The 21,394-nt window shown below is 31.9% G+C and overlaps 1 protein-coding gene across 1 annotated transcript; it reads left to right on the forward strand.

Moving 5' to 3' along the window:
* Positions 1-19,855: 19,855 nt before the first annotated feature.
* On the forward strand, positions 19,856-21,394 carry LOC127900699 (uncharacterized). Its single transcript, XM_052435896.1, has 2 exons — positions 19,856-20,614; positions 20,837-21,394. The coding sequence occupies exons 1-2, from the start codon at positions 19,856-19,858 to the stop codon at positions 21,392-21,394; spliced, it is 1,317 nt and encodes a 438-aa protein (XP_052291856.1).

Raw genomic sequence — 21,394 nt, forward strand, 5'->3', positions numbered from 1 at the left:
TAATTTTTTCTCAATTTATATTTTTTAATTGCCAAGAGGGTATTTTGGAAAAATTAAAAATATAATTGAAGGATTTCCTATCTTAAAGCATCTCCAAAAGACTCTTTAAATAAGATTCTACTTCTTATTTGAAGAGCCATATCAATATTAAACACTCCAAAAGACATGTTAGAGCATCTCCAAAAGGATCTTTAAATTTTACTCTTCAAATTTTAATTTGCTTACTAATGTGGCAAATAAGTGTATAAAAAAATATAATCCCCTCCAAAAGACTCACCAAATAAGAATAAATTGATATTATTTTAATCAAATCTTTTCCACTATCAAATTGTATTGTTATTATATTTTTTAAAAGAAACATAAATAATAATTATTGCAGTCTTATCTTTTCAATAAATAATAATAAAATATTAATAGAAGAGGGAGAAACTTACTCGGCAATATTTTGAAGAGTGAGAAACAAATCTTATTTGAAGAATCTAAATTAACGTGTCTTTTGGAGTGTTTAATATTGATATGACTCTTCAAATAAGAAGTAAAATCTTATTTGAAAAGTCTTTTGGAGATGCTCTTAATTTAGATTCTTCAAATAAGATTTGTTTCTCACTCTTCAATATTGCCGAGTGAGTTTCTCCATCTTCTATTAATATTTTATTATTATTTATTGAAAAGATAAGATTGCAATAATTATTATTTATATTTCTTTTAAAAAATATAATAACAATTCAATTCGATAGTGAGAAATATTTGATTAAAATAATATTAATTTTTTCTTATTTGGTGAGTCTTTTGGAGGAGATTATATTTTTTTTATACATTTATTTGCCACATCAGTAAGCAAATTGAAATTTAAAGAGTAAAATTTAAAGACCCTTTTGGAGATGCTCTTACAACTAATGTAAAATACACCCCTCACATGAATAGTGAATAGATCCCACACATATATTGTTCATGTGAGGGGATGTACTTTACATTAGTTGTAAGATAGTGTTTGTCATAATAGAAATAGTTTTGTCATTTGGGGAATAGGGTTTTGATTCCCAACCCCAATCAAAATCTCAGTAATCAAACTTTTTTTTGCGTGGGTCTCATGCACCTTATTCCCATTTCCACCTTCAGTTAAACAAATAAATAACTTATTCATTCCCTTGATCCACATTTTAGTCTCTAATTGATGATTTTATCTTTAGTTATGGATTATTATATTTGTTTAATGAATTTAGTAATTTGTTGAGAATGATGAAGTTTAATGATTTAGTGAGTGGTGAGGTTTAATTATTTTGTAACAGTGGTATTGATTTGATAATTTGTTTAAAGTGATGAGGGCTGTTTGTCTAAAAAACTTATATTTGATTATTATAATAGAAAAAATTTAGAGGAATCAATTTTAAAGAACTCAAAAGTTTTGAAGCTATTTGTATAAATTTCTCCAACTTTAAGGGGCTGCCTGGTTGCATTACTATCTTAATTATTGTTGATGCTGAAAAATGACCTCGACAGCTGAATTTGTTTCAGGTGGGAAAATAGTACGAACCTGTTAGGGAAAAATCAGGTTTTTAAATTTTTATAAAACCTTTTCTTAAGATCGCTCTCATATAATATATAAGAATTTGTAATCTAGAAATCGTACCTTGAAAATCCAATTTAGATTTTTCCTCTGAAGTGATTTAGGCTCCCAGATCACGATCCGTCACCACCACGCCTGTTAGAACACGAACTGGCACCAATGATCTTCCAGGTTATGACTCAGGTTTGATCTGCACTTGACGTGTGGGCGCCTTTATCACTACTAAAGCAACTAACACAAGAAAATTTTTCTCTCAACAATAGAGAGAAAAATCTTTTTCTCTGATCTGTATAAAGTGGCTTTTATCTTTTTTTCTTTAGAGAAAATAAGCCTTTTATATCTCCCTTTAGTGAAAATCCTAGGCTCCAAATAATCAAAAAACAAAACTCACGTTACTTGCTTTTTCTATAGGGGACCCACCTTGTAAAATAACATAAGACCCCTTACACACAAGCTAATTAAATGGAGCCTCCCACTAAAAGATATATTTAGGCTTTTGACCCAAATATCTAGTTATCTTACTTTTTAGTCCAGTAGTGGCACAGTCAATTAAATGAGCTAACCCGGGGATCATTTGGGAACATACAATAGTGGCTATAACAATTAGACCTGTAATTAAACTAACCTAATTATTTAATTCCAAATCTACTCCACTAAAAGATTGGAATTGACCTCCATAATTGTATACTCGAATAATAATTCGTCCCAAGTCACATTGATTTCTTTACTGCACAATCCTTTGTACCACATCATTAATTAAATCGATATCTCAACTGTCCAATCAATTTAATTACATCTTGTTCCTTGATACTTACTGGTTTTCTCTAATGATCATTTTCAACATACTAAATATGTTGACACACTCTGGCCAGAGAATTCTATGATCAAGTGCCGAAAACCCATCAAGAGATGTATTGTACAAATTCTATATTGTTAATCCATAACTCCAATACTCATAATTGCTCCCACCAAGATACCGAGTAATCTTGACCACAAGTATGTGTCGTGCCCATTGGTAACTCAAATGGAATAACAATTACAATCGTGAAATCATAATTAACTCAAGATTAAGATTATAGTAAAATCAATGCCTATGAGATTTAATAAGTCTGACAGTTATTACAAAGTTAATTAAATCTCATATGTGATCCTGTTAATTAAATCTCATATGTGATCCTGTTCAATATAGTCGTACTACATCAATAAATTCATACATGATTAAGACAAATCATTCAATAAATTTATTACAGTCTATACCTAAATAAAGTGCCCAACTTTATTTATCAACTGCGAACTAAATTTATTTAATCATAAGATAACTTGTATTTATATCTTCTGTGAATTCACATGGTGATCGCATAAATACATATAATATGATTAAATGGACTTTAATAAAAATATTAATGCAATTAAGATATTTGAATAAAATACCTCATTAATTTTATTAATCAGAAAAATGTTTATTATAATTAAATAAACACATATGCTTTTAAAGAGCATATTTTCCCAACAGAACCAAGCTTGAATATTGATCTGAACTTCAAGTCTGCAACCTGAAAACCATAGAAACCGGTTAGAACTCACCGGTGGGGGTTCCGGCGAGAACCCTCCAATGCTTAAGTTAGATTAGGAGTACATGAAATAGTTGACTGGAAAGGAAATAACTCAAGCCAAATAACACAAAAAAAAAAAAAAGAAAGATCCTATGACATAAATGTTCCCTCCTCTTTCAATGGAAGATTCATTTTCTTTTTTAGTCCCCCCCCCCCGGCGCGGTAGTGTCCATTATTTAATTATTTGGAATACATGACAATGCTTTTGGAATAAAGCTCAAAACTGTAAGTTAATTTCTTACGTTTTATATTACCTTGTCTCCAGTATTTAAGCGCTTGCTCATGTAATAAGTGCTGCGTTTCTCATAATTCAGTTAATCAGTATTTAAGCGCTTGCTTATGTAATCGCAACTTTGCCGATAGTGCCAGTTTTCGCCTCCTTCTATTTGCTGATGGTGTATTTACTTTGTTGATTATGATTATTTAAGAACCATTTACTTATAACATTTAATTCAAAATTAATTTTCAGGAACTTAAATACAAGGCTGTACAATCAATTACTTGCATCATGAGCATGAAGAAGCATTTAGAGAGAATATAGAAAAAGTGAAAAATTGGAGAGATGCTTTGAAAGAGGTGGCCAATTTCTGGCTGGGAACCGGAAGGACATGTAACAATTCTTTTTTCTCAATGATTAATTTTCTATGTGTTGATTAAGGTTACTTTTTGTTATTTTTTATTTTGTTATTATTTTTTTTTCATGATTCATAACTAGAAAGCAGATTTTATTCCCTTCTCTTAAGTTTGCATTTATTTATATATGAATAGTGTTAAATATATAAATCTTGTATCCAAGTAACCCAACTCCTAGTATTTTTTGTCAATTGGTTATTGCAACCAACAACTTGTCAGCAATTTTCAGAATGAAGAAGCACATGAATAAATGATAGTGTCTGGTAAACTTGATTTTGAAATAAAAATTTTGACAAAAATAATAAAAATATTATAGGTTTTTCATCAAACAAATAGAACAAATTCAACTTAACTTTCAAATCACAGTAACATGTTTTACCAAACACTTAAATGCTATATCTTTTGAACAACAACCGCCCATCACAATATTAAATAGGGCTTGGGTCCCTCATAGCAAAGATCCTTTTTACGGCTTATGTGCTCAAAACATAGAAACCCCATCAAAACCCAACAAAAGTTCACTTCCTAATGGGACAAAAAAAAAAAAAAAAGAGACTTCTACTAAAAGGGAACAAATATTATAATCAGAACAGATATTTCCATTGTTGATGATTACTTTTGTTTGTTTTGGAGTTTATTTTATTTCTTATACATACGCGTAGCCATTTTGATAACTTCACGGAGACTTTTAAGTTTTTTGTTATTAAGAAATGAGAGTTTACTTTTGTAATATTTTATTTTCTTTTATTGTTTTCTAGAAAAAAAAAAGTCATCTACACCCTCAGGTTTTGCTTAAATGGCTATAGAGATCCATTTAGTTTGAGAAATGGTCACATAAACCTTTTTTTGATGATTATACTCTTTGATTACAACAACCCAAAATATATTATTGAAATAATCTAATGTATAAAATATTATAAATTATATTGAATAAAATAATTAATTTAATATTATTAATATGTCATATATGTCTTAATGCTAATAAAATTTATTCCACAAATTACTAATATTAAAATAATTGTATTTTAACATTAAAAAATTTATAAAATCTGTATATATTTATTTATATTATTTTTTATTACTTTTTATGTAATGTCGATATTAGTATAATTTTTAAAATTAAGTTTTGGATTAATGGATTTAAGTATTAATAAAATCTATCATGATATGTTGGCAATAACTTAATATTAAAAATAATTTGCATGACATATATATGTTATTTTATTAATTATATTTATTTCAATACTTTATTTGTATTGATGTGCTATTTTATTTATTATTTTTTTCTAAGTATTGCATTCAAATTTACTGTAAAAAATTTGACTACATTCAAAGGTATAATAATAAAAAGAGATTTGTATATCCATTTCTATAATTACGGGAATTTATGTGATTATTTAAGCATCCTTCGAGGGGGGTGTGGGTGACTTTTTCCCTTAATATTTTAATAGAGAAATGAAAATTTTCTTCTTATTTCACGTTAAAGGGAAATGTTGGCTTCTAAAGCCTTTAATTAATTTAATGAGAAAATCTAACTTCTAAAGCCTATAATTTAACATTTATTGAGCTATATCGATAACAAAATCTTAAAATAGTTTTGGTTGAAGTTCTCAAACAAATTCTCTTCATCTTCCCCGTAAAAAGCAACTATATTTAAAACACATTAAATAAAGTACTAATTATTATTATCATTATTAAAGGCATGCTTGACTAGACTTGCAGTTGGCAAGCAAAAGAGAAGATTAAATTATTAATTAGAGCACATGAAAGTTCCTCTCATTGATTTCATTAAAACAGACTTAATTTGTAATTCCAGTTAAAATTCATCATCTTTCAATAGTGGTTCCAACAAGCTCTAAGTGGTAAGTTTTCTAACAGTTTCCGCTTCTTAGTTTAGCTTTGTTTGCTTCCAGTTCCATATCGAATTTTGTGTTTAATGCAATATTTTTAGAATTTCTTTTAAAGAGATTTTTATTTTTGGCATAGGTATAACATTTTATTACTAATTAATTCTCAGGTACTTAAATAAAGTTTTTGTTGGCAAACAAAGGACTAAAAGAGTAAAAATTAATTAGAACATATAAAATCTTCTAATTGATTTCCTTCAAACAATGTACAAATTCATCTATCAGTGGTTAAATGCTTGCAAGTTTCTTGTATTTCAGCTTATTCGTTGAACTTTTACATGTATGTCTTGTCTGACATACATCTAATTTCAAAAATCAATTCTAGAGGAAATTTCGTTCTCTTGTTGCCAAGGCATAGAAACTGGTTGCAACTCTGCTGGTAGTTTGTGTTTCATCGATACAAAGGTTGGCGGTGCAGGTTTTGGACTACTTCGGCGGTTTAATGTTATGTTTATATGACTTTCTGGGTTTGCCGATTTCTCACAGCATTGATATAGCATCTAATTCTAAATTAAACTTTTAGGAACTCAGAGTGAGGCTGCTTGGCATTAATTTCTTGCATCATGAGCATCCAGGGAGTTCTTCTTATGTCCCTTATCCTCTCCCTCATTGGAAATATGATGTCTTCTTAAGCTTCAGAGGAGAAGACACCCGCAAAACTTTTACAGACCATTTGTATTCTGCCTTGGATGAAAAGGGAATCATTGTATTCAGGGATGACAAAGAACTTGAGAGAGGAGAATCCAATTCACCCGGACTCTTTAAAGCAATTGAAGAATCCAAAATTTCAATTGTTGTTTTCTCCAGAAGCTATGCTTTTTCGACTTGGTGCTTGAATGAACTTGTTCATATTCTTGAGTGCAAAAACACAAATAATCAACAAATGGTTTCTCCTCTGTTTCGTATTCTTAACATCTTGCAGCTTTTTCATTTTCGTACCCTGACCATTATTGTATTGAATTAGATGTCATAGTTGATGAATTGCATTGCCATGAATGAATAATAAAGAAATTAGATTAGCTTGTTGAATCTGTTTGAATTTTTTTATATAGCTTCTGCAATATGATGCATTTAAATTATGCCAGTCAATGTTCTAATTTATATAGCTGTGCACAGTGCTTGAAATTGATTGTTAACAACGATTTGGCTTTTCCACTTAACTAACGTGAGCCTCTCACCCCGTTTCTCTCAAATGTTCTATGACTTATGCCTAAAAAATTTATGTTCCGGAAAAGATTAATCTAAGGGCTAAGAGTTTCCGTAGAAAGATTATAAAGATGATAAAGGTTTGTTGTGTATTATTGTTTTATTCAACAATGTCGACCCCTGATGCTTGTTTCTCAATCTTGTCCATGAATTCTGGAAACTTCGAGAGCTTTCATTCTCAGACCTTTGATGGCTTTTTGTGCTTCATAATTCAAATACAAACTTTCCCGCCAAATATTTATTCGTTGGGACATTTTGTCAAATAGATTGATATTTATATCAGACACCTTTTGTTTTAGCTAGGTCGGGTTAAAGTTTTTGACTTGTAGCATGATATTATGAAAACTATAAGAAAATAAGTAGCACATAAATATTAGGGGGTTCATGGAACAAAATTTCTCAGGTTTTCCAATATATCTACAGTTTCTCAAAGCTGGGAAACTGTTCTCAAATTACCTGTTGTTCAATCACTCAACTTCAAATAAATGTTTCCCTGTTGTTCAATTACTCAACTCCAAATAAATGTTTCCCTGTTGTTCAATTACTCAACTCCAAATAACCACTCAACAATACAAGTAAATATCTTCAGAAGAGCCAAGAAATTAAGCATAGCAAGCACGTAGCAGCTGAAATTCATAGCAAATCTGCAGACTGCGCTACAAATTCAGATCATGCAAGAATTTTGAATGAACGCATACCACTTTAAATTAAAGCAATGTATGTTGAGTTACTTCCGGAAAAAGAGAAGGAAATAGAGCCACACGTGTAGAAATATTAAGAAAACAACTAGTTAGGTTTTTCCCTTTTGATGTGAGTTCTTTAAATCTTTTAGCTTGTGGTTCATCATCATAATCACAGCAGTCAATGCTTCAACTGGATTCCCCTGTAATATGGCCGGTAACGCTTTGCTTTGACCTTGTGGCTACATGCCTCTTTGATCCGGTTAAATCATCATCAAGATTATAAGCAGTAGAGAGGCTCCATTCATATATCATATACAATTAGTTGTTAGTAATAAGTTTCCACCAATTTGCTGTAATTCTATTCCTAACAGCTACTTTACTTGTGGGATTCAGAAATCAAAATTCGGAATGAGAATGATCGATAGTGTTTACTAATTAAAAATGTAAGAGAGAATGAGAATAAAACATGTGGGGCTTATACGTCATGAGAGTTGGGATCAAGTTCTCATTCATTGAACTCGCGATTACCCTTCTCAAATATCATAATTCTAATTTTGTCTTCAATTAAAATATTATTATATAAGTATATTATTGTAGTTGTTATTGTTCTTGTTCTTGTAATTGTTAATAAATGTTGTTATTGTTAAAATTATCATCATCATCATTATTATAGTAGCGACAACAACAATAACAATAATAATAATGATAATAATAATAATGACAATTATTATTTCAATTTTATTATTATATTATTATTATTATTATCATTATTTATTAATGTCATTATTATTCCCATAAAGTTTGGTCATTAGCGTAAAGGACAAGCAATGGGTTTGCTACCCCTAATAATACACACACACATAGTCTGATGCCCCGTAATTTTGTTAATGCAGACACCCTCTGAATCCGCGGTTTAAGAGAGTTAAAAATTAACTCTCTTAAACGGTTTAAGAGTGTGTCCGCATGAAAAAAATGAGAATGCCTACTATATGTGTGTGTGTGTGTGTAACTAAGGTTCACTATACTTATGTTTCTATTTCATAAACAGTTTCCTAGAACATGCTCAGACGACAGTGTTGTAGGCTATTTAATTAACTAAAGAAGCACATTATTTTCAATGATAGTGATTTTCATGTGAAGAATTTTCCAATATTTAATAGAGAAAAAATAGCTACACTTTCAAAGTTTGTAGAAATGGTCATGTAGACCGTCAAAATTTCAAAACAGCAGAGCTATTTGAACTTATCAATTTTTTCTTTACACTCTTTTTTTAATTTAGAATTTTATTATCTAACTATTTTTTTCATAAAAATTACTTAATTAACCGTTTGTTCTCTTTCTCTTCTCCATTTCACGAATTTTCATCAATTCATTTTGATATATTATTTTAGGTATCACTAATTAAGTGGAACAAAACCCACCGTTTTAAAACAAACATCAACAAATATTTATCAGGTATGAAAGTAATGAATACCAAAAAATTAAATTTTAGCAAACACAAAAGCTAACGAATATCAAGAAAAAAAATTCTCATGAAATATAAATCATGATATATATTAGAAAGGCCAAAAAATAAATCCAAAAGAGAGTGAAATTGAACATTTAGTTTGTAGAATGTGAAAATAGATAAAGAATATAAAATTATAAGGTAAAGAGACACATTGATTAGTGAAGGGTAATTTTCAGATTTTTAAATTTTTAATAATGAAATTGTTTTCTAAAATGGGTGTAAAGAGGAATTTAGTGGGTTCAAATAGGCCCCTTCGAAACAAGGACACCAAGACCTATTTTTGACCATAATATGTTTTAATAGAGTATGTCTATTCATTTTAAAAATTACTATAGTATAAAATATTATGTCTTACAGATTGTAAAATATTTTTTAAATATTGAAATTATTTTAAAAATATATTATTATACTTAGTTTAATATTATATTTTTATTTATTATAAAACATTAATGGTAATTTTTTAGATTTATAGAGTTAAAGGATATCGTAATCAAAAAAGAATTTTGGTGTCCTTTATTAAAATTTTAAAGGTCGTTGTGATAATTTTTCTGAGCATTGAGGTATAGATATCATTTTCTCTTTATAGTTCTTTGACAAATTAATTATGACAAAGTGGAAGTTCATAAGGAATAATTAATTATGCAAGTGGATTATAACGAATAACCAATTATTCAAGTCAATTTTCACTAAGACTTGCTTTTGGAATACAAACACACGGATCTTTGCCCTTCCCTACAGGCTCTTAAAAAAGATTGACTTAAGTAGAGGTCGGCGCACACCCTCCAATCAGGATCCGAAGAAAATTTATAATTACATTTTGGGATTTATTAAGGATAATTTTTTCTTTTTGGTAAATAAAGTAAATAAGAAGCTGTTGCGAAGTCGTGTAATTCAATTATTAAAGAGAGTTATCATTAAGAGGAAGTTTCATTGAATGGTAATTTCATCGTGTGAGGTAAAGACGGAAGAGCGACCCCTTTTGACCAAGACTTGCTTTTGGAATATACAATGCAACAACGCAACTGAGGAGCTGGAAACCGTGTAATCGCTTTAATTTTCCAAATTTAGTAAAAATCCTCAGATTTCCCTCAAAGGATAGATGCACAAGGAAAATTTTATGATGTCATATTTAACTACGGTATTAGCATGGAATAAACACAAATTTTATAAATTATACATAAGACTAGTAAATAAAAAGCAAAGCTAGTAAATTATTAGAAAGAGTGGTAAATTGATGTTTGAAAATTGAAAATAGAAATGACACTTGTAAAATTAAGATAAAACTTATAAATCAACATTAAACTTTAACTCAACCAAAAAGAAGTTTATTCATTGAATTTAATTAAACAAAAAAATCACTAATTAAGCAAAGGAAAAACATCACTCATTAATTGAAAACAAAAAAATTGTATTGAAAATAATTAGAATAAGTTTTATTTAATTGGTTTAACCATAAATACTATATTCATCCTAGGACATTTATAACTTTTTTTTTCATTTTCTATTATAGTATTTGTTTACTACATATGTTAATCAAGCAACATTATTTTTCTTATTGTGGATCAAACCAAAAAAAAAAATAATAAAAAGATATTTTTATATTACTAAATATATATGAAATATCAACAAAATTGGATCTAATTTTCAGTTTTATACATACTTTATATAGTTTCAAACTTTACTTCTTTTACTTAAAAATCATTTGGGCTTATTGTCAAGAAGATTTAGAAGAATGCAGAATCGCCTTAAATTATAAATAGGTTTAAAAACCATGAAATGAATTTTATTCTTAATAAAATTTCACATATATTATGACTTGTATTATATAAACCCAAAACTATAGTTATTTCATTTAGAAACAAAATCAATAAATATATAAGATAGTCATTATTATAATAAGCTTTTAATTTACATTCGTAAGTTTTTATTTTTTTAATAACTCTTATATTAATTTACTTATTTAAACTTCCTTTTATAAGTTTTATGTTTCATTTACATAATTTATATTTTATTTTAGGCTGAATGTGTTGTGCAAATTTTAATATATTCGCAAGCACATGAGTCTATTGAAGTATAGACTAAAAATAATTTAGATCGAATCCATAGGGAATGCCAATTTTTAGGAAAGTAAAATTTAATCTAAGTCCATTATAACTCTGCCCTAGTTGAATAAAAAATATTTTGTTTGAGAAAATTAAAGCTAAGGATGCAATTAAAATTAAAACGAGTAAATTAACACAACAATTCAAGAGATTGAGGGTACCATGATTTCAAAATCTACCCAATTCAATTAACAATTATCTAATTACTAATCAATTCTCAAGTTTAGTATAACTACTCGAAGTCAATCTATGTCCACTCATGAATATAATAATCAAGCCCAATTAAAATTAATCTTATGTAAGTTCTTTCTCTATTTAATAGTGTGATATCTAAGCATCCATGAAATCATATTGAATAACAAATAGTTAAAGTTTACCTAAGCACTTTATGCAAATAATTTAATGAAAGACACAAAATCAAAGATAATCACATATAAGTTTTATGGATCCAAGCATAAATTTAGTCAAATCTTAGTCCTAACAATCAATAATACACGACAGAATTGATGAAACGATTTAATTTTAATCAACCAAATATGTGAAACAAGAGCTATAAACATTAAAGCGCTCATATAAGAAATTAATTGAATAAAAAAAGTAATTTATTTCATTGAATAGGGTTTTATCCTTAGTCCTAGTATAGAAGATTTAGTTACACATAGTTGAATTGGGGATGAAAGAGTAGATAAAACCAGTCATGGGAAATAAATCCAAGTGACTGGCTCTTTCTCCAAGCTGCAGCTGCTGTTCTGCTTCAATTCTTCCTGGCGGATACAATTCTAGCTTTAGAGGCGAAGAGTACTCCCGAAAAAATTTCACTGACCATTTGCATGTTTCTTTGGATCAAAAGGGAATTGCTGTATTTAGAGAAGAAAGTAAATTTCCCCAGGACTATTTTAAGCAATTGAGGAATCAAATTTTCAATTTTTGTCTTCCCGAGAAACTATGCTTAATTAACTTGGTGCTCAGATGAACTTGCTAAGATTGTTAGGTGCTTGAATGCAAGTGATCATCATCATCAATAAATTCCGATTTTCTATGATGATGAACCAATTTGGGCGGACCCAAGATTTTTTATTAGCCCCAGCTAATTTATAAATTTATGGTAAAATATTTGTGTGAATATCAGTTCATATAAAAGAAATAAATAAAAATATCTCAAGTAATACCATAGCGAACTCTTTGTAAAATACATTTATTTAATAAAAAATGACAACGCAACAAATAAGGTTATAATATAAATTATTAAAAAATCTACACTAAAAAAATTCTTTTTTTTTCAGTGATAGAAGAATATGACATATTTGAACAATTTGGTTTAATTAAAAGAAAAAAGAACAAATATGACTGAAAGAAACAAAGTATGAAATTATGAAAATATCATTAATTGTTACTATATCATTGAGTAATGTCAGGGATACTAACATTTGATTTTGAGTTCCAACTGGTGAGACATTCATTAATTGGATGGTAGAATAGAGTAAAAAGTAATTTTACATTTATCATCTAATAGATTAGTAACACATACTATTGACATTTAAGTTGAGACTCAAATGGGGAGATCTTTAGCATTATAAATTAATTAAAGTAAGAGATTCACTTATTATACACTTATTTCTAGTAACAATGTTATAATATATTGACATACTTCTTTTCAATTAGACCAAATTATAATTTTTTTAATAATAAGTTAAAACTATAATAACATTTTAACCTCCTAATAATTTTAACTCCTTAATAAATAATAATTAAATCATTTTATAAATAAGTCTAACTCCAATAAAAAGATGAACATGAGACATACATGAAAATAAAATAAAAATTCTTTATGTTACGAAAAATTATAAAATCTTAAGGGGAGTAAGCAAAATTTTTCGTGGCTAGCCCTAGCTGTCATGCGTAGCTCAGCCCCTGGAACCAACTATGGGGAGTGCTGAGGAAACGGACTGGGGAATGCATATTAGATTGGATTAAAATGGATTAGCATGATTATATTTAGTAATGTGTTTTTTTTTAAACATAAGTTTGGCTAGGTTTTAAATTTTAATTTAGTAACAATAATAAAAATTAATAATTAATATTTCATATATGTAGTTAACAATTAATAATTGTTGGGTTTAGTTATTCCATGTGAGCCAACTACCCATGTTGAGAAAGATGAGCGACTTTTAAGGGGAATAAAACTGTCTGTCTCATGAGGGGTATTAAAGAAAATAATGGACACTACGGAAGAGGGGAGAATAAAAAAGAAAATGAATCTTCCATTGAAAGAGGAGGAAACATTTATGTTATGGGTTCCTCTATGATGCTGTAATTTTTTTACAGCATCAATAATGTTTTTAATTGTGTGTTATTAGATTTAATTAATGGTACACAATATTTACAGTAAAAATAAAAATAAAAACAATGGTAAACGGTTAATATGGGTGGAGAATTTTGTAAAATAATAATGACCACCCTTAAAGTTTAAAATAATTTCACTTAAATAGTATATTTTATTTAAAATTATTTTTCAATCCTCCTTTAAATTTGAAATGTGATAATCTTTTTTAAATAAATCTTCCAAAATCTATTACCATTAATTATAAAATATAATGGTAGGTTATTTAACACAAATTAAATAAATAAGTTGCAATTACAAAATTTATATATGATATAATAGTAATAAATAACACAACTAAGTACATATATTTAAGTAAATGTCATAGTTACATCAATAAACTCATTGTTGAGATTGCTTGTAACATAAAAATTACTTGATCACACATGTTTTAATAAAATTTAATATCGTATATTAAAATACTCATTATTTTATATAATATTAAGGGTCATTGTATAATTGATCATGAAGTATGTATGATTTTTAACACCCATTTAACATACTTATTCTCTGAACTTTATATTTATCTTACAATTAATATCCTTACATGGTAGGAATTTTAAGTTTTATAAGCCTATATATTTTCATTTTATTTTCAAATATCACTTTGTTAATTTCATAAAAGTTAAATCTAATATATATTCCTAATGAGCTTTAGTTTATGAATCGTGAAAGATTATTTTATTGATATCCTTTGATTGTAATTATAAAATTTTACGTTATTAAGAATAATTACTTTTGTTATGATAATTAATAGTGACACTAAATAAAATATTGCCTCCAATAATATTTACGTGGGAAAAAAAATGAAAGAAAATCATTTATATTTTTAGATTTTTATTAACATGGTAGGAAATTATCTTAGCCTTATAAAATTTAACTTTCACAAGTTTTTTTTTTTAATTTTCAAATGTCACTTTGTTAATTTCATAAAAGTTAAATCTAACACATATTCCTAATTAACTTTAGTTTATGAATCATGAAAGATTATTTTATTGTTATTCTTTGATAGTAATTATAAAAATTTTATGCTACGAAGAGTCATTACTTTTACTATGATAATTAATAGTGACAATAAATAAAATATTACATCAAATAATATTTAATAGACAAAATGAGGAAAAAAATCATTGTATGTTTTTATATTTCCATTATAAAGATATGTTTTGGGATACTTTAACTTAAAATTTTGGCACAATATTTGAGCCACTAATATCTCATAGTCTAATGGTTGACATTGAAAGTCAAAACAACATTTCATAATGTTATATCCTCCACCATTGAATTGCATGAAATAAATAGTTTAATTTTTTGATAAAAATTTAAATCAAAATATTTCTCACTCTATAGTTATATAGACATATATATATTTTTCAATAATAATTGGTGAATAAATATTTCTCATTTGTTGTGACTCATATAGTTTATTGCAATGCTTTCTATTATCATTTTGTTTAGGTATTAATGGTTTGTAATTAAATTCATACAATACAAATTATTACAAGACTTTGTGTTAAATAACATACTTGATATTATATTTTATACTTAATGGTAACTGATTTTGGAAGATTTATTTAAAAGAGATTATCATATTACAAATTTAAAGGAGGGGTGAAAAGTAATTTTAAATAAAATATACTATTTAAGTGAAATTGTTTCAAACTCTAAGGGTGGTCACAATTATTTTACAAAAATTATCCACCCACTTGAACGGTTACCATTATTTTTAAATTATTTTTTAGTACAAATATTGTATACCATTGATTAGATCTAATGGTTTACAATTAATACATTATTGATGCTGTAAAAAAAATTACAGCATCATAGAGGAACCCGTTATGTTATAGGATCTTTCTTTTTTTTTTGTGTTATTTGGCTTGAGTTATTTCCCTTCCAGTCAACTATTTCATGTACTCCTAATCTAACTTAAGCATTGGAGGGTTCTCGCCGGAACCCCCACCGGCGAGTTCTAACCGGTTTCTATGGTTTTCAGGTTGCAGACTTGAAGTTCAGATCAATATTCAAGCTTGGTTCGTACTATTTTCCCACCTGAAACAAATTCAGCTGTTGAGGTCATTTTTCGGCATCAACATCTTGGCGCCGTCTGTGGGGAATGGTACAAAAAGCCATAAGAAAATGATGAGATTCATTGGATGGAAAATAGGAGGGGAGTAGAACAAATTGTTGTTGCCAAGTGTAGCTCGAAAGAACACTTCTCAGAGGTGAGAATCAGGTTCAGTTTCAATTTAATTATTCAGTATAACTGAAACTAAGGGGCATGAATTACATATTAATCATTGTTTTATTATTTGTTGATTATGATGGTGTTTCTCGATTCTAAGGTGATTGAACTGCTTATGCAATTTCTTTTCTAATAAATGCTAATTAGCCAAAATTATTTTATTTGATTGAGAAATAGCTAAGAATTGAGGAGAAATCAAATAACTGATAAGATTAATAGCAATAAATTAATGAGTTAATTTGATTGGACCCTATTTGGGATGGTTTGGCATTACTCATTGGGTTCAAAAGCTTAGCATCTTGCTATGTACTAACCAGTCCAGTCTTGTAGTTGTGGCTTTGGCGCAAGAGGTGTTTGATAAAATATCTCAGGGTGTAAGAATTGTTCTGTGACTTTATTTAAAATAATTGAGTAAGATGATTTCTAAAGGTCACAACAACAATATCAGAAGATAGCCAAAAAGCAACATTAAGGATGTCCTAGCAACATCAAAAAGGGAAGTAGTTGTGGCAAAACAAGAATTGCAAAACAATGGTCCTACAGGAATCATAAACTAGTATATAACCAAGAGATTCTTACATTAATTATTATTTCCAACATACCTTACATTTTTTTTAAACGCTACAAGTCAGAAAATGAAGTAATAGGTTAAATAAAGAGTGAAAGCTTCAATGATCTTGTTCCTGGTAGATAGATTTTATTTATTTATTTATTTTTTATCTCGCTTCCAAGTCAAACTGGGCTGGCACCATACAAACTCGAAACTACACATATGCTTGGAATCCCTGTACATTTTTCCTTTTTGTTTTCTTCTTTTAAAATTATATGTCTTGTTTATAAAGAATTGACTAGGAAAATTTTAGTGGCAATAAATTTGCTATTAAAAAGTGTAAGGAAAGGATTAAAGGGAGAAGCTATAAAGAAAAAGCTTGTGGTTGTTCTTCTGGATTCACTTCGAACCTGCATGGATATCATGAATCCATTAAATTTACATTCATGGGAAGAAGAGAATCAAAGCCAAGACTGTGATCCTCAAGAAACCACTCTCCACAAAGACTCCAATCAGGTGCATTTGTTCTAAATTTCAATTCCTCAGGTAATATTTTCACTCAAAGTTTGCCTTTTGGTTTGAGACATGAAATTAAAATACTGATTGGTCATTTATCGATAAAAATTTGGTAAAACTCTAGCTGTACAACTTTTTATCAATCTTAATTTTGCATGTAAATTGTAAGAGCTATAGTCACAAAATGTCTAGTATGATATCTTTGGGAGTATAACTATTTTTTAGAATTGATTTATGTTTGCAACACTGAAATTACCAAAAATGCATGAAATGAAGCTACCTTTAATTTTATGATAATTGCTTGTTGAACATGCCGTATGGTTATCCTCGCAAGTTACTGCATATACAAGTTAGTATATGGTTACTACATGTTGATGAAATAGCTGAGAGAAGTTAATAGACAACAAAGTACCACCTCATGTGCATTTGTTCTAGATTTTAACTCCATCGATTATATTTTCACTTACAGGCTATTGGTTAACTGTTTTGAAATCTCTACTAGTCTAATTTATAATTGTTTGGGGGATGTACTTTGACGAGACCAACCGTGATGAGCAGACATCTGGTAGTAGGGTTCCGCGATCAGGTATATCTTGTAAGAGTCTGGTAGCAGGGGAACAGAAGCAGGAATATTCTGCTCGTCCACGAATACGCCATCCGCGAGGCCGATCTCCTGTTAGAAGCATAAAGCCATTCCTGCTAAGGGTTGAGGCAAGGAGACCCGGTCAACGACAGTTGGTGAGACGTGCTCTCCAACACGAGAATCAAGGCACGAAGGCCATGCAACCACCCACGATTACAGAAACAGAGCATCCACTTTCGAGAGTGGGGAGGATAACGGGCGTGAATGGAGGGAAGGTCTGAATTCAAGAGAAGCCTATAAAAAGGTAGCCAACGAGGGTAAAAGGGTTAGAATTTTCGACATTGAAACGGAGATAAAGAGAGCATTGAGTAATCGATACAAAAAATAAGTAATAAGATTAGTGGCTAACGTTCCCAGAAATACAAAACCTTTATTTCTGACTTGAGCGTCGAAGGGTTTACGCCGGGAAAATAATCGGCGTGCTCTGACTTGTTTCTATGTACACATGAATTTTTGGAGAAAAAGCCATACGAGGAGAGATCCTAATCGTGGTCGAGTTGATTGAGTGGAGATCCTGGTCGTGGTAGAGAGGGTAACCAGAATCTTGCATCAACATTTTGGCGCCATCTGTGGGGAGCTGATAAAAAAGCTTTTGTTGATAAAAAGAGGAGAGTAAAGCAAGTGAAGCAACAATGGATGTAGGAGGAAGTAGTGCACAAGGAGGTGATATGAGGCTTAACGAATCCGTGACGTTGAGGGAGATAGCCATTGAAGCACGGGAAAAAGCCATGCATGACCGAATGGAACGGATGGAAAAGCAGATGGAGACCCTGACAACCATCCTACATGAGCTGAGGAATGAACGAAGGGGAACCCATGAGGAAAGGGTGAGAGGTGGCGGAGTGGTACCAGGGCATGATGGTATGATGAGAAGTCGGACCACTAGGAGGTTTGGTGGTGAGGGAGGTAACTTATCTCTACGGGGAGAAATCCATAGAGGAGAAGACCAATCCCCAGAAAGGCAGATCTTTGATGATGATGACGGGGTGGCGAATACAGAGGAAACAGAGCTCAGGCAACACTTACATGATGTAGAGAAAAAACGGGATCAAGTTGCAGCATGTGACCCTGGTCGTGCAGTACATCTGGAGGAAGAAGTGCGCAAACTAGCGCAGGTAATTGATGACATCCAAGGAAGGAGTAGAGCACCTGGTTGGAGGATAATGCTGGACGGAGAATCCCCACTCTCGGCGGAGATCATGAGAGCAGTCATTCTAAGGGATTTTCGCCTCCCAGACCTCAGGTACTCAGCGCGAACCGATCCGTTGGTGCACATAGAGCGCTTTAACGACATAACGGGGGTGCAAGGATTATCCCAAGCTCAAAGATACAGGGTGCTCCCGCTGTCTCTAGGGGGACGAGCACGTGAGTGGTACCGGAAACTTCCTCGAGGAAGCGTCAAATCCTTCGAGCAGATGTGCCAGGAATTTGCAGAGCAGTTTCGTGGGGCAATGACACCGGAAGATGACATGATGGAGTTGAAAAGCATGAAGCAGGGGGAGGAAGAAACCCTTCGGGAATTCATCAAGAGGTTCCATCGTGCTGTCCTCGACTTGGGAGCCTTCAACCATCCTCAGGCATTAAGGGGATTGAAAGAAGAGGTGAAGATAGAAAGGTTGTGGTACAATTTGAGGAGCTTAGTTATTCAGACATATGCAGCCACCTACGAGCAGGCTAAGAGGGATATAGAGATTGAGGAGGAAAATGCAGCAAGAATTAAGACAGACCAACTAGAAGGGTTGAGAAGGAAATAGAAGAGAGCCTTATTAGGAAATGGGCCGATCAAGAGGAGGGACCACCATGCCTCAGGTAGTGGTACAGGAAATCGGGTCACCGCTTACCAGCCTCATCAGAGACCACCACAGTATCAGCGCAACAGGGCGCAACCTCCTCGTTCACCAGCTAGGGAGCCTTGGAGAAGGCATGACTCGGCTTATGGTCATCTTCATCCACACCCCCTTGGTGGTAGAGGGAGCAAACCAGAAGCGCTGCCACCTCTTCCAGTTCAGATCGGCACAAACAGGGAAAGGGCAGTGCACATGATCGACCAGAACCAGGACTATGGGCGGTACACTTTCTTGAAGATGCCGCTGGACGAGGTATACGAGGCCATAAAGGACCGGGGATTATTGTACCTCCCTGCCCAAATAACAAAGCTATCCAGCAGGAGGGATAGGGGACGCTATTGTAAGTTCCATGGCACTTATGGCCATACCACAACAGAATGCAGAGATCTCAAGACCCAGGTTGAAGATTTGGTGAGAAATTGATACATAGACGAGTTTATAGATGAGACTTTCCCAATGGTGGCCTCGACATGTAAAGAGGAGCAGAGTGATAGAAACTTGAGCCACGAGCAGCCTACAGTAAGGGTGATTGCTGGGGGCCCAACATTGGCAGGAGACTCCAATAGGTCGAGGAAGAACTACGCCAAGTATGCCATGACCAGTAAAGAGGTATTCTTTAATACCCCAGCAGCCAAACGAGTAAGAGTCAGGCAAGTTCCAATCATATGGACAGATGAAGATGAAGAAGGGATTCTATATCCACATGAGGATGCTTTAGTTATTAAAGTCACTGCTGCTAGCAAGAAGTTTGACCAAGTTCTGGTGGACACGAGAAGCTTGGTCGATATTTTGTTCAAGTCAACTCTGGAGGAGATGAGAATAGCAGACTTGAGGTTGGAGCACACCAATACCTCTTTGAAGGGATTTGGAGGAGGAAGGCTGGTCCCTCTGGGTGTGGTTGAGCTGTCCATCACAATTAGTAGCCCCCCGACGGAAAGGACTATGATATTGGATTTTATTGTGGTCAATGAAGAGGGTCCTTACCAGATGATTCTAGGGCGTCCATTTCTGAGGATGAGCAAAGCGGTACTTTCCAACCATTATCTAGGTCTCAAGTACCGGGTGAATGGGGTAGTTGGAGTGGCACGAGGAGACCAGAGAATCGCCCGAAGTTGTTACTCCACTGCAGCAAGGGAAGCAATGCAGATTACATCCCTTAATACCCGAGTGGGAGCCAAGAATGGCAGGCATGAACCTGTAGAGGAGCTAGAGACAGTAAGCCTGGGACAAGGTGATCCGGGAAAAACGATCCGAATTGGGTTGAGGCTTAAATAAGAGCAGAAGCAGGAGTTGGTGCAATGCTTGCGAGCTCATGCGGATGTGTTCGCTTGGACGCATGAAGACATGCCAGGAATCGACCCTAGGGTCGCATGCCATAAGCTGGCAATAAAGAAAGGTGCTCGGGCAGTTAGGTAGAAAAAGAGGTGCTTCAACCAGGAGAGGTATGAGGCTATAAATGGCGAGGTGGAGAAGCTCTTGAAGGTAGGATTCATTCGGGAAGTTAACTACCCTGAATGGATATCGAACGTGGTGTTAGTGAAAAAGGCCAATGGCAAATGGAGGATGTGTGTGGATTTCACGGACCTCAATAAGGCGTGCCCGAAAGACAGCTTTCCCTTACCAAAGATCGACCAGCTTGTAGACTCAACAACTGGACATGGCCTGCTCAGCTTCATGGACGCATTTTCGGGATACAACCAAATCCCCATGTTCGAGCAGGATGAGGAGAGCACGGCATTTATTACTAACCAGGGTTTGTTCTGTTACAGGATAATGTCGTTCGGTCTTAAAAATACGGGGGCAACATATCAGAGGTTGGTCAACAAAATCTTTAAGGCACTGATTGGGAGAACAATGGAGGTGTATGTTGACGACATGATAACCAAGTTAAAAATCCCGAAGGAACATGTCGATCACCTCGAGGAGACATTTGGACTTTTGAGGAAGTATAAGATGAAGCTCAATCCGGAGAAGTGTGCTTTTGGGGTCGAGTAG

The sequence above is a fragment of the Citrus sinensis genome, chromosome 3 (genome assembly GCF_022201045.2).
Source record: "Citrus sinensis cultivar Valencia sweet orange chromosome 3, DVS_A1.0, whole genome shotgun sequence".
Classification (NCBI taxonomy): domain Eukaryota; kingdom Viridiplantae; phylum Streptophyta; class Magnoliopsida; order Sapindales; family Rutaceae; genus Citrus; species Citrus sinensis.

Bases quoted from the DNA above. Each gene is read 5' to 3' on its own strand.
- LOC127900699 (XM_052435896.1), top strand. From the start codon at position 19,856: ATGGTGGCCTCGACATGTAAAGAGGAGCAGAGTGATAGAAACTTGAGC. The intron at 20,615-20,836 runs GTAAGCCTGGGA...TGCTTCAACCAG, and splicing joins CTGTAGAGGAGCTAGAGACA to GAGAGGTATGAGGCTATAAA.